At 43.9% G+C, this 17,622-nt stretch overlaps 1 protein-coding gene across 14 annotated transcripts in view; it reads left to right on the top strand.

Annotated features, from left to right (window-relative positions):
• cep112 (centrosomal protein 112) overlaps nt 1-17,622 on the top strand; it is a 238,026-nt gene that overhangs the window by 53,633 nt on the left and 166,771 nt on the right. For 12 of the 14 annotated variants that reach the window (XR_005131447.1, XM_037545025.1, XM_037545026.1 and 9 more), the window contains 2 exons: nt 9,420-9,506; nt 15,439-15,538. Coding sequence is in view for 13 of the 14 variants with exons in the window: in XM_037545025.1 (XP_037400922.1) it covers nt 9,420-9,506; nt 15,439-15,538 (187 nt within the window). In the remaining variant the exon portion in view is untranslated. The remainder of the gene's footprint in view (nt 1-9,419; nt 9,507-15,438; nt 15,539-17,622) is intronic. The other 2 variants (XM_037545032.1, XM_037545030.1) reach the window with 1 other exon arrangement.

Here is a 17,622-nt window from a genome sequence, read left to right as displayed (position 1 = left end):
TGCTTGTCTGATGCGCCTTCTTGATACAAGAGTTTTTCAATTCGGCCTTGATGTAGTTTGACAAACTTTGCTTAAAAGGCGGCTTTTGGAGGCGCTACAAACAACAACAACAACAAGCAGGGAAAAAAAGCGCGGAGTACCGCCCACGTTAGCGTCTGCTCTGGCAGAAACTGTTTGACTGCGCGGCTTCAATCAGCGCAATCTTCTCCTCTGACAGGTCTCCTGTGGTCTCCGATTGCACGAGAAGAAAAAAACGCAGGGAGAAATCAGAAAGGATGCGAAGCTGCTTTGCGAGGCTTGGTGGAAGTAGGGCAGATTAAGGTGCCTAAGTGTGGGTTTTGTTGGAGCAGGTTCTCATGAGAACGGAGCGGCCCCTCTTAGCTCCGCATCCTCTCTCATCTCCCATCAATCTACCTCCTCTAAGAAGCTTCTCTGCTGTTTGCAGGCGTGAGGAGGATGCTGTTGTTAATAAAGCGCTTATCTGAGTTTGTTTTGTGGCTGTTGTTGCCTCAGATAGTGCCAGAGAGATCTTCATTTAAGTGTTTTTGGTGAGGCGTTTTATTAAGGGTGTGCCGGAGCTGCTGGAGCTCTCATCTGCTTCTCTTACAGTAAGATGCTGTTTAGTGAATTGCCCCATTATTAGGTACAGCTACACTGGCCATTTTCAGGCATATCTGCCCTATAGGTGCATGTTGTAGGTATGCCTTGTTGAACAAGGGCAGTCGTGGGCTGGAGGTTAGGGAACCAGCCCTGTGAGCGTAAGGTTGCTGGTTCGATCCCCTCGGCCGACTAAAGTGCTCTTGAGCAAGGCACCTAAACCCCAACTGCTCCCCGGGTGCCGTGGGTGGTGCTGCCCACTGCTCTGGCAGGTGTGCTCACTGCCCCCTAGTGTGTGTGTTCACTAGTGTGCATGTATGTGGGTGTTTCACTGCACAGACGGGTTAAATGCAGACATGTGATTCATCTGTTTTCAAGCACGGTATGTGTTAGTCATCCTCTTGCCCAACATTAATGGCACACACGGCCATGCCACTACCATTTCTGTGACGCTGCTGAGAATGATCCACGAGAAAATCACTGTTCAGCGGTGGTTCCATAATGTTCCCACCATTGAGGGGTGGGGTAGAAAAGTGAGCTTATATGGTGGGTGGACCTGATAAAACTGCGAGTAGATACAAGGTAGATATACCTAATAAACTGGTTCTGTGTATTCTTAGTAGAGCCCTGCATGGACATGAAGTTGAAGCCCGTCCCCAGCCAGTCCACCACTGGCTTTCCACCACAACCCAATGTTTTGCTTTGCTCAGGCAGCAGGCCTCTAATTCTTAGATGCTAAAGATAATTATCCATACTTTATCATTTACAAAAAAGCGTGTAACTCTTTTCTTAGACCTGTTTCGTATGCTCACCAGCCACTTTATTAGGTACAGTACAAGATTGGACCCACTTTCGCCTTCAGAACTGCCTTAATTCTTCGTGGCAGACTTTCAACAAGGTGTTGGAAACGTTCCTCAGAGATTCTGGTTGGTTATTTGAGTTCCTGTTGTCTTTCTATCATCTGGAACCAGTCTGCCCATTCTCCTCTGACCTCTCACATCAACAAGGCATTTTCGTCCACACAACTGACCGCTCACTGGATATTTCCTCTTTTTCGGACCGTTCTCTGTGAACCCTAGAGATGGTTGTGTGTGAAAATCCCAGCAGATCAGCAGTTTCTGAAATACTCAGACCAGCCCGTCTGGCACCAACAACCACGCCACGTTCAAAGCCCCTTAAATCCCCTTTCTTCCCCGTTCTGATGCTCGGTCTGCACTTCAGCAAGTCGTCTTGACCACCTCTACACGCCTAAATGCAGTGAGCTGCGGCCGTGTGATTGGCTGATCAGCTATTTGTGTTAACAAGCAATTGAATGCCTAATAAAGTGGCCGGAGAGTGTACACTGCCTCTGTGTGATGTGAGCAATGCAGCATGCACCCATGTTACAGGTTAAGAGTGCCCACGCAGGCTGTATCTGCAGGCTTGAAACAACTGACCAATCACAAGTCAGAATGCTGCAAATCAGTCAAACTAAAGCAACTGATTTGCCTGTGTGTGCGTTTGTCTTGCTGTAAGTATACGGTGCCATTTCGTAGTGAAATCCCTGTGTGTATAAATGTGCTGTTAAACTGCTGCATCGTTCATGCCAAGCAGAACTAATATATGTGAGGCATGTCGCAGAGACGCGTAGGTAAAGCAGAGAAGACGCTCTGTGCACGTTCACCCATCTCGCTGATCAGTAGTTGGTATCGGGTCCTCGTTTTTCATTTTCCAAGGCTTGGAAAAGCCTGGCTTTTCAGCGCCTGCAGGAAAGCGCTGGAGCAAAAAGACATTGATTTGATTTGGTTTTAGAAGCTAGTCACATATGTTGCCAAGCCTGCTGGGTTTTTCTTCTGTTTTGAAGCGTAAATAAAAAGGTGCATATGGAGGACGCGCAAGACTAACGTTGGTTGTTTTTGATGTTTCCAGCAAAGAGGACGACAAATCACAGACTTCCTTTCAAGATTCTAGTCAACCATGCCTGATACAAGTGTTTGTTTTGAGTAATTCAAAGGAAAAAAGGAACAAGTCACTATTTGTTATTAAGCTGGAATGAAATAATAGGTAGGGATAAGTTCTTAATTGGGCTTCATCTCAAGTTTCAGTTCTCTAAGGTTTGGCCTAATGTTCTTGAAGGGGAGTTCCAGGTTAGTCTGAGTGGGTTGATGTGCAATAGGCCGTTGTGGAGAAACTTGCATAGTCAGAACTGCACACAGTGGTGGTGATGGGAACCACGCGTTCAAAGAGTAAAATGCCTCTAACAGCTTAATTACGGAAAGTTATTAAAAGCTTCAGCAGAGGAAGATATTCGACGAACTGGTTATGAATGAGAATGAGAAGTGGTTTTATGATAAGCTGTTAGCAGAGGTGTGAAATCCAGGTTCAGAAAGTAAAAATCCTTCCCAGGATTTTGTTCCAACAGGCTGGACAGCTCTGCTGGTGGTGTGATCGAACTAGAGAAGCCAGCCTGTTGGAACAAAATCCTGGGAAGGACTTTTACTTTCTGGACCTGAATTTGACACCTCTGGCTGTTAGCCCTAAAAGTTGTTCAAAGCAGGAGGCCTTTACGTACATGTAGTGCCTTTTTAACAGTTCAGGGTATCGTGAGGCCTTTCCACAGATTTCCACCGATTAGTAAACCGGTCAACTCCTAGTTTCAATCACCAGCACTGTAAAGAACATCTGGGTGGTGAACCATTCTCATCCAACACGTAGAATGACCTTGTTTACATCTGGATGATTTAATTATGCAGAAATAAAAAAAATCATAGAATTCCACCTCTAAGAATTCTCACACTAACCCTCTGATTAGTCACCGAACATGCAAACACAAGCAGAGGTGAGCTGTCTCGGTGAGCCGTCCTTTAAAGAAGGGCAGACAGAATTACAAAGGAGTCAGATAAGGGTAAATATTGTTTTTGGGGCTCCTTCATGAATGCCTCGTCAATGGATTTGGCTGATCTTATCTGCTGAAGAGGGACAGTGGCAGATTACAGTGTAAGATGACCCATCGCCTCAGCGGGAGACGTCAGTCGACACTTTCCCCTAACCTGTAATCAGTGAAGACCAGCTATCGTGGTGCCCCTCAGTGAGCGCTCAGATCTTCATCAGTCTCTCAGTCGAGAAGGGTTTTCCTGTTCGCGTGAAAGAGTGAGACCTTTCAGACCCGCAGACCTAAATGAACTTTTTGTCAGCGCGGGTTCATGAAAGACCATGAAAATCCCTTGGTAAGGAAAAAGTGGAGCCAGTGTCGGCTCACGTCAGCTAACTGAGCCAAAAGACGGACAGATAAAACGGAAATAGAAATGTTAAACACACTTTTCACACTAAGCAGCTGCCTCAAACGTATTCTATGACTTTTTTCTTTGATCTTTTACTCTTGAACTGTGCCCTTTTATTAATGTGCTTCTTTTTCATTAATTTAGTTGAAAATAATAAAAGAATACATTTCCTTTTTACTTTATAACTACTTTATAACTTTAAAATAAGCACTCCTGCTCTGAATAGAACTTGTAAAAATTGCCGGTAAACCTAGTTAAACCTTGAGCACTGGATGTTTTTTATATAAGACAAACTTAAATCTTAACTTATTTTGAAATGACTAATTAGAACTATGTTGTTTTTCAGGTTTTGCTTATTTTTATTTGTACTTCACAATAAGCCGTCAGCTCCCGGCTCAGATTAGTTGGCCAGTCGGCTGATGTTTAGTTTACTCAGTAAAATTAATTTAACCAACGTTAGAGCACCGTATTCCGGTACTTCGGCACTTTTCGCGTTTCAGTAATCGTTGCGGAAATACCCGAAGTCCAACAGGGTGTAATGATTGGTTGGACTCCAACCAAGACGCATTTTGATTGGTCACATTTGGGTCAAAACCTTTAAAGAAATAAGAAATAAACGTCATCCGTGTCGCCGGTTTGTACCGTCAGTATTCCGTACGCCAGCTCCCACAGAAGGAGCAGTTTTCCATACAGTGTTTTCCCTGCATTTTATTTGAAGTTGTATAAAATCGAAGTGCATCAAAATGTACATTAACTGATTATACCGATTATAAAAGTGAATTAATATAAACAACGTGCAGTGAATGAGGCGACCATGCGATAAAGCCCAGTAAAGTGGGGCGGTGGTTTGAAGCTGCGCAGCTGAAAGGGGTCTATTAAGGTCACTGAGCTGACGGTGTAAACTCAGATTAACAGCTCAGGGTTAAACTCACTGTGTTTCATGGTTATAATCCACTGTTTAATATTCGTTTTATTTTAAATATGATGTTTAAACGAGCTAAAATGCATTTTAACTAGACGTGAAAGTTTCCTCACCCTATTCACACTCGCATGCCTGGGTTTCCCCACCCGTCATGTTCGGGTCATGCTGGGGGTCCAGTCACTATTTGCACGGATTTGATGTCCAAGTCTTGCCAAACGATTTCATGGGGAAAAAAAGGATATGTGACGATGTCTCGGATGGATCGTTGACAGGAATACCATGCTCTCACGTTAACCTGAATACTTCTGATTTAAGAGGATTAGGTTCAGCTTTGATTACTGGTAAAAATGTACAGTTACCATGATGGGTCTAGACTCGCTGGCCACTTTATTAGGTACACCTTGCTAGTAAAAGGTTGGACCCCCTTTTGCCTTCAGAACTGTCTTAATTCTTCATGTCAGACTTTCAACAAGGTGTTGGAAACGTTCCTCAGAGATTCTGGTTGGTTATTTGAGTTCCTGCTGCCTTTCTATCATCTGGAACCAGTCTGCCCATTCTCCTCTGACCTCTCACAGCAACAAGGCATTTTCATCCACACAACTGACCGCTCACTGGATGTTTCCTCTTTTTCGGACCGTTCTCTGTAAACCCTAGAGATGGTTGAGTGTGAAAATCCCAGCAGATCAGCAGTTTCTGAAATACTCAGACCAGCCCGTCTGGCACCAACAACCACGCCACGTTCAAAGCCCCTTAAATCCCCTTTCTTCCCCGTTCTGATGCTCGGTCTGCACTTCAGCAGGTCGTCTTGACCACCTCTACATGCCTAAATGCACTGAATTGCGGCCGTGTGATTGGCTGATCAGCTGTTTGTGTTGACAAGCAACTGTACCTAATAAAGTGGCCGGTGAGTGAAAAGCAGAACGCTGTAAAGATAAGTTCGGTATATTAAACTGTTTAAAGAAACGAACTTCTGAAACTCCACTTTAACCTTTAACAACAGGCAAGCAGCTTTATCTCTCAAACTCTTCCATCTTGTATTTAATATACTGTTCACAACAAAACCTGGTATTTCTTTTTTTAGAGGAGGGGGAAAAAATGTCCTTGGCTTTGTTGCTCTGTTAATCTCGAAAATTTTAACACATTTTAAAGCGCAGCTGGTATTTTCATTTTGTGAAGTGGGAGGAAAAAAAAACACAAACAGAGCTCGTCATGAAACATGAAGGTTTTTCCATCAACAGTGGTATTCACATTTTTCACACTTAGCATGTTTGGCACTGAATCATTTGGCACTGCGCTCATTATGGTTAGTGTAGAATGCGTACAGTTAGTCATCAAAGAACAGTATAAGCTTTCATCTAGACTGTACGTCTCTCTGTTTCTTTCTCTTTCTTTCTTTCCCGTGATGCCATTTCGTGCCCTGGGGGAGATCTGATAAGGCACACCAGCCCTTCTCCACAGTAGTGGCGGTCCGTTGAAAGATCAGGGTTCTGGGTCAGCCTGAGGCGAGGGAGGCACTCTTCAAAAGTGCTGCGCTTGCCAGATCAAACATGCGCATGCTTCCCCCTGAAGTACATCAGGAAAAAAAAAAAAAAACGCGTAAGGAATGCCTGGCGGCCGTATTGTTGCGAGATACAGTGCAAGGACATGCGTGTAGATTTGTCCGTGTGAAGGTGAGAAATAACCCCACCCAGTGTTAGTTAACAGCACCTGAATTCAAGCACACGCGTGTGAGAGTATATCACATATGTGCGGCTTTGACAGCCTGAAAGGCCCAAGAGGAGCCGTGCTCCAACTTGCCTCAGAAAACTGTTGAACTTTTGATCCCAGAAATATTGAGCTGCATTGAAAGGCCCGCCTGAGCGGTGGTGAGGGGAATCTAATTACCGCTCTCTCCTGCTCTCCTTCTCTCCAGCGCTGTTATTGACGTGGGCACCGCATAGCAAACACAACTACAGCTGGGCACATAGCTTCCACTCTGAAGTACTGAGTTTTGGCTTTAAACAAAGGAGCACATTGAAATGCTAATGAACATCGATTCATCACTTTGTAGCGTTTCTGTAAAGGTGGTTTGTATCTTTGTCTACCTTTCCCCGTCTGAGCTGAACTGTCTCAGGCTCAGCGAGCAGATGGTCTTCTTTCTTTCATTTGTTCTCTTTACAGCTTTTTTGTACTGCAACACAACTTTCTGGCAGATTTGATGTCGAGCTGCAGTTTTTTCCAGAGTGAACCCAAAGTGGAAATTTCCATTAAAACTTGAAAAATTAAGAAAGTAAATTATGTAATGTCAGGATTTCTTGTTGTATGATGACCAGATGTGAAGGCTCTTCGTGGATTGTGTGGGTGTGTGTAAAAATACATTGTTTTACTGATTGAAGCGAACCTCCAGTTACTTTAGATGAAACATGTAAAGTGGGTGGGATGGGTCAAATATCAGTGCTGCTGGAGTTGGTAAACAACTCAGTGTCACTGTTAGAATGAAAATGGTTCACCGATCAAAAATGTCTAGCCAACAGCGTCCTGTGACCGCTGATGGAGGGCTAGAGCCCTTCTGGGTCATAGTGCTGTGTGGAGATTAGCATTTACCCTCATCTAACACTGACTAAAGGCCTTTATCATCATTAGCTGATGAGCTGAATCAGGGATGTTTAATGAGGCAGTGTGCTGAAGCCTGACACGTGTGGACAAGACGATGACTAACACAGAGATGAGCAGTTGTCTCTGACTTTACAATCGAGTCAAATCAGGTTTGTCACATCACATTTGCACAGGTGGAAAGTAAGTGAAAAGCTTAGGTGTGTAGCCCCCTTATAGACTTTAAATATATTTAATTTAAATATGTGTGTATCTGTGTGTATATATATATATATATATGTGTGTGTGTGTGTGTGTGTATATATATATGTATATATATATGTGTATATATGTATGTGTGTGTATATATATATATATATATATATATATATATATATATATATATATAAACACACACACAATGTCATTAGTATTGTGCTATTCCAGTGTACAGCTGTACAGTAATAAGTTATGACATAAAACTATGAAATGTGCTGCTGTTCACATTCTGTATGTGCAGTGAGTCTGAGGGAGATAATAAATGAGATGCAGGTTCTCAGGGGCAGAACACTGATATAGAATCTTCCAGATTGTATAGGATACGGATAGAAGACGTACAAGATGCCAGTCTGTATGTGGAAGTACAGATTTGCTGGATTTAAGGTGCAGTAAGATCAGAGTGAGTCTGTTGGTGGTGATTGTCCATGGAGATGATGACTCGAGGTGCGGTGACAGGCCTCCAGACCAATACACCAGCACTACAGGCTGTTCAGCAGCCTGACGGCCCGGGGGAAGAAACTGTCTCGGAACCGGCTGGTTCTGGACTTTATGCTTCTGTACCTCCTCCTGCTCTGCAGCTGTGAGAACAGACAGTGGCTTGGGTGGGTGGAGTCCTTCAGAATCCTCCTGGTCTTTCTCAGGCTGGTTTATAAGTCCAAAAGGTTTGGGAGCTGGACCCCAGTGGTGTTCTGGGCTGTCCGCACCACCCTCTGCAAGATCTTTCCGCTCAATGGCGGTCCAGTTCCCATACCAGGTGGTGATGGAGCTGTTAGAACGCTCTCCACAGTATGTCTAGAATGTTCCGAGGATGCGGGGGCTCATGCCAAACCTCTTCAGCCGCCTGAGGTGGATGAGGCGCTGTTGTGCCTTCTGCATCTACATCTACACCTGTGCCTTTACATGACCAGTGAGGTCAGTGTGTCTAGTAGAGTGGACAGTGAGTGGAGTGTTTAAAACCTCCAGCAGCGCTGCTGTGTCTGATCCACTTGTACCAACCAACACACACTAACACACCACCACCACATCACTGTCACTGCAGTGCTGAGAATGATCCACCCCCTGTTCTGTGGTGGTCCTGTGGGCATCCTGAACATTTAAAGAACAGGATTAAAGGGTGCTAACAAATTATGCCGAGAAACAGATGGAGTCTGTAATTGTAAAACTACAAAGTGCACCTGTACGGTAGAAGTGGTAGATACAAGGAGGTGTATTAATTAAGTGGCCAGTTGGTGTGTGTTGCTAAATAGGAGTTAAAGTCTACATTCGGAGGATTTGAATGCATCCTTCTTGGTGTTTTGCCACCCGTAATCATTTGTGCAGGCATCTTGCCTGAAGAAACAGCGAGAGTTACTACTCCTCCTTGTTTAAAAAGGCTAGTTACCCAGATTGGTTAGTCGGATTTGTTTCATTTTACACATTACTTTGAGTTTGTGACAGTAAGGTGGGCCCAGCACCTTAAATAAAGATTTAAATGCTGCCAGTGTAATGATAGTTGTTGCATTGATGTTTTAATTCCTTTGCATTGAATAATATATTTTTTTCGCTCTGTGCGTTTTTGATTAGTCTGAATCTGATTGTATCGCTCCTGCTTCTTCCCAGCACAGTAAAAGGAACAGCCGGAATCCCCACTTATTTATTGCGACACTTACTGTAGATGAGGCATTGATTCCCACTCTTGTTAAGAATGCCGTTATTTTCTTCTTATTATTCCTCACTGCCTCTCAGCAGATGTGGTAAGGCAGTAGCATCCCTGCACCCAGACTCATCATCATTCCGCTTCTTCTTTTCAGACTGAGATGAGGACCAAAGTTCTGGAGGCCAAACACCAGGAGGAGAAGCTGAAGCTGCAGCAGAAACATGACGCTGACGTTCAGAAGGTGCTTGGCATTGAAACGGTTTTCCCCTCTTCCTTTCCTCTTGCCTGAGCATTTTGTAGACCCCAAGCTGCGGCAGGAGAATGTGACCGTTCTCAGCATTTCCTGCGAGTGTCATTAATGCATCTCGGAAATGCGCCTTAATTATACGCTGATCGCAACCAGCCCATGTCCAATCCAATCTGCATCACATGCCTGAGGCCTCCTAATGACTTCAAGTGCTGAATGAAAGCATGAGATTTCTCTTTTTTATCCATATGAAGGTGGGACCAAGTGAATTTTAATTAGCCTCTTTATGAATAATGCATAAGCCCTAGTGGTTATTGTCAGTGTATGTGAGCAGAGAGACAGGCATGCGTGTGATACATGCCATGGATCAATACTCCACATACCTAACATGTTTTTCACTGCTCTGGAAGCACCACAGGCATTTTGCACAGGTAGTTGCAGTTCACGACGACACTGTTTGTCATTCTCCCTAGAAGGTGCTTGTTAATTCAGAGAGCTGGTTAAAGTCACTAATTTGAGCGTACCTCATACAGCGCTGTGAGTTATGTGGCCTCCATATCAAGGAACAGCGCTGTTAGTGTATATCGGTATCTCTCATGCATCTCACAGCCTAATTAGGACTAATTGGTGATGCGCTGAAAAGAAAGTTCTTGACCGAACCTGAAATCCAGAGCACGCTAAATGAATCCAAAAACCAAAAGAAATGTTTTTTAATGTGCGTTTTTGCCATTTTATTTGTGCTTTTGAATTAACATAATAATGCAGACAGTGCTTCAGTGGTGACAGTCGCTATGTTAGGAAAGAGAAAAGACAGAGAAGTAGGGGATAATTTATATATATATATTATATATTTATATATTTAATTTATAAAATTAATGCAAATATGCTCTTAATGGTTTCCAAAAGGCATCTGAAGCTAAATTCCATAGTGCCATTATAGTGTCTTATAGTGACAGGAAACCCATTATTGTTTTATTTGTTTTTGTTTTTTTTTTTAATATGTAAAGCTTTGTAGCTTCTGACAAGCAGTCTGACGTTGATGCAATAACCATGCAAGTCGCTTCAGTGTTTGTCATTTAGAGAGGAAACAGATATAAACTTCAGCAGGATCTAACAAACGCATGTGTTTGTAGTTGCAAGTTTCAAAACGAGCGGTTTATTACAGAAAGAATTGGAGTTACTCCGTATTATTAATGCGATTTCAATCAGGGAATTTCGTTAAATCCGTTAATGCTAAAGAAGCATGTAAGCTAAGCTCAGGAGAGTGAAAGGGCATTTTATATCAATATTTGTCTGTGTTTTTTCTGGGGTGGGGGGGGCATGTGTCGGTGGGTGACAGGGTTCCAGATTTCCACTAGCTAGGCCACCCGTAATCACACCATACCACCATCGCCAGGAGGGTGAATGCAGACACACGTTTCCTCTCGTTAAGCGAGCCACCATGTCTTTTCAAGCTGCTGCTAACAGATCTGAAGTTTTCAGGATATTAACATATTAAGCTCAAGCGTGTGCACATTCTGACCCGGCATGAGTTTGAATGTGCAGATACATGAAGACATGATAAGATTACTGAATATGGGCAGTGTAATTTGTGTATGATCATGACCCGGTTTGGCTGTACTAGAGATACCACCACCAATTTTTCCAGTACTGATTTTGAAACCGGGCGGCACGGTGGCGTGGTGGGTAGCGCTGTCGCCTCACAGTGAGGAGGGCCTGGGTTCGAATCCCCGGCCGGGTGACCGGGGTCCTCTCTGTGCAGAGTTTGCATGTTCTCCTCGTGTCTGTGTGGGGTTCCTCCGGGTTGATGGACTGGTGACCTGTCCAGGGTGTATCCTGTATATCCGATGACCGCTGGGATGGGCTCCAGCACCCCCCCCGTGACTCTGACGGAGAAGTGGCTTAGAAAATGGATGGATGGATGGATGATTTTGAAACCTTGACTAACTGGCTGATACTGACACAAAAATCGTTCTTCAAAAGCTACGAATTTTAAAAATAGGCTATTTAATTTAAGCTGTTCCCATAAGATGAGCATCTACAAGTAGGTTATCCTGCTCAAACTACTCACTACCACGATATTCTACCAAATAGAAGGAACTACACAGCTAACAGCGCATAGTGTGTGTTTTCTCTGGCTGTTATAGAATCTTTTTGTTACAGAATTGGTTAAGATTCATTCTTTTTATCCCACCAGTATCCGACCCGCATTTTCTTTTGATATCGGCCCGATCTGTTCATCTCTTCACCGTACACAACTTTGAACAGTAAGGGCCACTGAGATGTTGCTCCAGTGCCTATAGTGATTATGCAGACCATATGCCAGCAAATGTGTGTCGGTTTCAAAGTCATTCCGCTTGTAGGCAGTGAGACTGAACCAGAGGCAGCCAGTCGTCTCTTCATGTCATAGATGCCCTAAAAGCTTGAAATGGCAGTCCCTAAAAGCAGCACTTCTCCCAGCCCAGGCTCGCACATCTGACCCTCCTCTCCGGACTCTCGTCCCCTTTCTCTCCGTGTTATGACTTTCCTCTGTGCGACTGAAATGCACTCTTAAAGAAGGCGATGGGAAAATTGTATGTGTCCCTAAATGTTCCATGAACTTCTCTTTACCCTCCTACTCCCCCGTCCCCCCAGGGGCTTTCATCTCTGGCGGTCGGGCCGACCGGCAGGATGACGAGCTTAGCAACTGAGTGCACTTCTGATGGACAAAAAGCAGGACAAATAATCCTCTGATGGGCACCGTGACTTTTTTCCCAGAGGGAGAAAATAATAATAACTTTTAGGGGAGGCTTTTTTTTTTTAAAATCAGAAGTCACCAGTGTTTCAAGGGCAGGCTGGCTCTCTGAAATGCCCCCCCCCCCCCCCCCTCCCCCACACTCTTATCCACACTCTCCCCAGCAAACACCCTCTTTTATTAGGATACATGAGAGAGAAAGAGGCTATGAAGCCTGGACCCCAGAAAGCACATCTCAAATTAGGGGCTCCAATTCAGCCTTCTCTTATTACTGGCAAAGCCCTTTGAAGACTATTTTGGTCAGCCCCCCCCATGGGCTTTGTGTAGGAACCTCAATAGCTTTCCATGGATACTGAGCATTAATTAAACTCAGTGTTGCTTGTATTAAGATTGTAATTGATAAAGATGTTGTCCATGCTTGCGTGTGGTTTCCGTGTTAATGAGCTGCTTTGTGTGGATGAGAGCGACTCCGAGATGCTTTAGATCCGCATGTGCATCTCCTTCATCAAAGCCTGCTTGGGAAGGATGTCAATATTTGCTCAGGTGCATCTTTGCTTTGCTGCAAGGAATTCATAAACACAGCAAAACACCACACAAAACACGCAGATGCCGTCCATCTGAAAGTTCCATCCAGTCCTGTTGAGACCCGGCCAGTGGGTGTCCTCTGTCCGCCCGCCCCCTTCACCCCTGAGTCCCGCCGGGCGTTGATCTCTGCCGGCTCCTCCTCGGTGAGACATAGAATTAGGGTCACAGCGCCACCAACCAGTCCAGCTGGGACGCTGGACGCCTGCCTTTGAACTCCTACTCAGATCCCTCTGCGCAGCCTGCGGAGAGTCAGCCCTTCAAAAGGACCCGAACAAACACTGCCGCCTCTGATAAAACACATTTCTGCGATGCTAACCCTGCCCCCCAGCTTCAGGCAGTGCAAGCATCTTATCTCACACATCCCAACTCACACTGACCACGCACGTAAGCATCTAGGCCTGCCAGCATGAAGCAAGCCCCCAGGCTGATCTGGTGTTTGTTTGGAGTGAGCTAAATAAGGGCCATGCTGAACTCCCTCCTCCACGAAGGAGCTCCGAATTCCTGCGTCTCATCAAAGACCCGCTCTCCATCTGTGAAACAATAACAGCAGCTCTGTGGTGCGTCACACAATGGGCAGATTGTTGAGGACTTGCAGAACCGGTCCTATGGGGGCCTGGGCGCATTAAGAGGAGCCTACGCTAGAGGTCTCCAAGAGTTGAGGGACAAGGCCAAGAGGCGAGCCACCTGTTCTAGCTCACATTGCTACCAGCAGCCTTCATTCATAGCAGGAATCGGTAGAGGAGCATCTGAAATTATGTAGTGATTAAAGCAGTGATAAACCTACTTTTCAACTGCCTAAATGAGATTTCAGTTTGATTGGTGTTACAAAAAAGGGGTTAAAAACAGTGATAGCGGTGGCCTGCCTCAGCACTTTCACTTGGGCTTAGATCAGAATCATAACAATAACATAAACCGTAAGACTATACCGAACAAACAGCCTTATCTATAATCCTCCCAACGGTCTGAAGAAAAAAACCTTCTGATGTCCATGTTTCAAACTTCCTGCCCAGCACTTTTAGCTCATGCTTTCTGCAAGTCAGTCAAGTGAAGCCGCACACCGAGTCATTTTATCCCTCTCTTAACAAGGGTGGCACAAGGTAGACCCCCCCCCCCAGATAAAGCCGTGCTGCAGCCTTCCACTCACTGAATGGCTTCCCTCACAAAACATAAGCAGGGGATTCAAAATTCTTAAAAACAAAAGGTACAACACATGGCTCCAGTACCAGTACCAGCTGTTTTATTATTTTAATGTTAAAACTAGTTACTGAAGAAGGGATAAGAATGCTTAAAGTCAGCGTAAACAAGCCGTCTGCGTTCCTGTAAACGTGCTCAAATGAAGGGCTGGTGGTGTGGGAGAGTGGCTCTTATGGTTTTCAACTTATTTATTTTTTTGTTCATATTTAATGCTTCCTGCCTGGCACCCCCTGCCCCAACGACCCTGCAGAAGTATCATTAGATAGCAGTAGCTAGCGGGCGTGACCGGACAAGGTCTACTGCACACACTATCACATACCTAGTTGGTGCCGTGTCCGTGATGTTTAGTCCGCATTGAATACGATGCTGAACTCATTCAGTTCATTTACACCAATCCCTTCTTGTCCTGGCTTCTGTCTTCCATCTGTTTTGTCTGTTTCTAATTGTCTTGTTGTGTAATTGGAGCATTGCTACTCTGGCTGTGGGGAGAACTTGTAAGACTTGGCGTTAAAGCATGAAATGAAAAGGTCAGAATTTAACCAGACAACTGCTGTTGTGCCTCTGAGGAGTCAAAGTCTCTGCTTTAACCATCAGTGCTTAAGCAAAAGGCTCAGCCTTGAATGACGCAATAATTACAGTGAACTCCTCATACCTATAGAATTAGGATGAACTTCGGAGCACAGCATTTTGTCTGTTTCATGGGTACTTCCAGTTCTTTCTCTCATTTTCTCCACCATTAAACACATTTGTCAGACACTTCTTGGCTTTATCTGTCTCGTGTCAGGAGAGGGTCATGGATTTGGATGGTGCAGCGCCCCTCGCCCAGAGAGAATAATGTGAGAATCGGAAGGGTTCGTCATCCTCTGCTTTTCAGCTGACTCCGTCGTTACAGATAATGCACTTACAGAAAAGCCTGTGGCAGGGTGAAGGGGCCAAAAAGCAGGATCTCCCCCCCCCCCCCCCCCCCCCCACCCCCGTCCCCGTCCCCATCACACACAAACACAGACGCACACAAGCCTTTTGACCGCTTGCTTCAAAGCTGCAAATTCCACCGCTCATTGGAGAAGGAGGCTCCTTTTCGGTTATCGTCCTGAATAAGACCGTTAGCCCCTGTAATCTGCAGCCAGCGGGTCGCACATGAGTCAAGCCCCGCTTCCCACAGAACAATGTTTAGGACACTAGATTAGGCTGGAAGGCCTGGAAAATTCAGTCATAGGCATGCGCTCAAATGTCATGAAGGCCTCAGTTTGGGTATTGTGGCCAAGTTTTACAAGTTCTCTCACAGCTGGCCTACCATGACCCCAGTAATAAGAACAACAAAGCAAACGAGAGCCACACTAAACAGAACGCAGATTCAGAAGGGCATGACTAGGGGTAAGCAGGCTTTTTTTAAGAAATTGCCTTTTCTCAAAGATTTTAGACCGAAAGAATGGAGAGATCGAGGAGCTGAAGAGCGTGCACCGGGCCAAGCAGAAAGAGGCTGAGGAAGCAGTGAGAACACTGGAGAAAAAAGGTGAGGTCTTCCCTTCGACACACAGTCCAACCCTGCTTGTATCTTTCTCCATGGCAGGAAAGTAAAACATTTTCTTAAAGAATGGACCAATAGAAGTGCTGCAGAATCCCTTAAATAAAACCTGCTTACGTTAACCTACTTTAAAAGACTTTAAAAGTGAAAAATGTTTTTCCATCTCCTGTAAAGGTGGGGATACTTTGTTATTCTGTGGACATATAATATAATATAATATATAATATATAATATAATAATACATAATATAATAATATATATTATAATATAATTAAGTTAATAAAGTTGGGCCAGATGGCAAAAATGTAATATCACAATGCTGGCACGATACAGGAGTTGTCAGAGTTGTTTTTTCCCTGATATAAAAAGCAAAATAGTACATTAAAAAATACTATTATAAGCTACTGGATGAATCCACTTATTTTATTCAGTGTTTTGCGTAATTTGCTGCACTGAATATGATTAAACAAGACTAATAAAAAAAAAAATTAAAAATAAAAAAAAGTTTTTTCCCCCAAATGCTCAGAAAAGTATATTTTTACATGATAAAAATAAGGATAAATGTTGCCCTGCTCTAATAATGATGACAATAAGAAGTAGAAAATAGTAATTTAATTTGCCTAAAAAGGTTTGGGTTCCTTTTTTTTATAGCCATCGGTAAATTATGTACAATTGTTCAAATTGTTAGCAAAGTGGTGAAACTCAGTTGAGGCACAGTAGTGTAGGCTTAGAACCAAGGTTAGGGTTAGAATTAGATTTTTGGTTGAGGTTATGGTTTAAGATCAGTGAAAATTAAGCTGAATTTAATAGATAATCACACATTAGAATGAAAAGCAACTATAAAGTATCTACATTTTATCTGCAGAAATTAAGTGCGGGATTTGTCACATGTTCTTCTTTTTATTAGAAAAATGTGTAAAATCTGTTTGGTACAGTAATCGGATTCACACCTTACCTGAAAATATGGACATAGATCATCTAGAAGATGAATGCATTACATTTTTATGGCATTTGGCTGACGCTCTCATCCAGAGCGACTTACAGTTTGATCATTTTACACAGGAGGGTGAAGGTGGTGTTAGGAGTCTTGCCCAAGGACTCTTATTGGTATAGTGTAGGGTGTTTACCCAGGTGGGGATTGAACCCCAGTCTACAGTGTAGAAGGTGGAGGTGTTACCCACTACACTAACCAACCACGCATTAAATCCTTAGTTTCATCAGGCATGTAGTTGGTTTCAACGTTGCTCCGAAAGCGTTGCTGCCATCTCAAGGGTGCTGTTGAATCAGAATCCTTTATTGATCCCAGAGGGAAACTGCAGTGGTTACAGTTGTAGCCATTTATGTAAAAGAATAAACACTTTAATAATTTAAAACAAAGATAAAGAGAAATTTGTAATATGTACACGAGATTTAAGCTCTTATGAATGCAGTAAAGTGGCTGTGATAATAAATATTAAACATCTGGTATAAAGCAGTTCAAATTATTGTCCCTCTGAGTTTTTGCACCCAATTATTATTATTATTATTATTATTATTACACATATGAACAGTTTGGCATTGAGTTTTGTGCAGATGAGCCTCACTGTGAATCACACACTGAGGGAGGAGTTATAGAGTTTGATGGCCACAGGTAAGAATGACCTCCTGTGGCGCTCTGTGGTCATTTCGGTAGAGTGAGTCTTGCACTGAATGACCTCCTGTGTCTCATCACCGTGTCGTAGAGTGGGTGGGAGCCGTTGTCCATAATGGCCTGCAGCTTAGACAGCGTCCTCCTCTCCGACACGGCCGTCAGCGAGTCCAGCTCCACACCCACAACATCACCGGCCTTGCGGATCAGTTTGTTGAGTCTGTTGGCGTCTGCAACCCTCAGCCTGACAAACACTGCTTGCTTATTTCCGGTACTATGGTCTGTTTTCACACAAGTGCAGACTGAAAGAGCCGAAAGAAATCAGAGTAAGTGTATACGTGCACTGAGAAAGCTAAAATCCAGCTCTGTTTTTTACTTAATCGGATTTCTAGACCTTATTCCGATCTGAGAAATTGGAATGTGCTGTTATGCTCCTGTAAAATGG

This window comes from Pygocentrus nattereri, chromosome 14 (genome assembly GCF_015220715.1).
Source record: "Pygocentrus nattereri isolate fPygNat1 chromosome 14, fPygNat1.pri, whole genome shotgun sequence".
Classification (NCBI taxonomy): Eukaryota; Metazoa; Chordata; class Actinopteri; order Characiformes; family Serrasalmidae; genus Pygocentrus; species Pygocentrus nattereri.
Note: the sequence above shows the minus strand (reverse complement) of the source record. Positions and strands in the feature narration are given on the sequence as shown.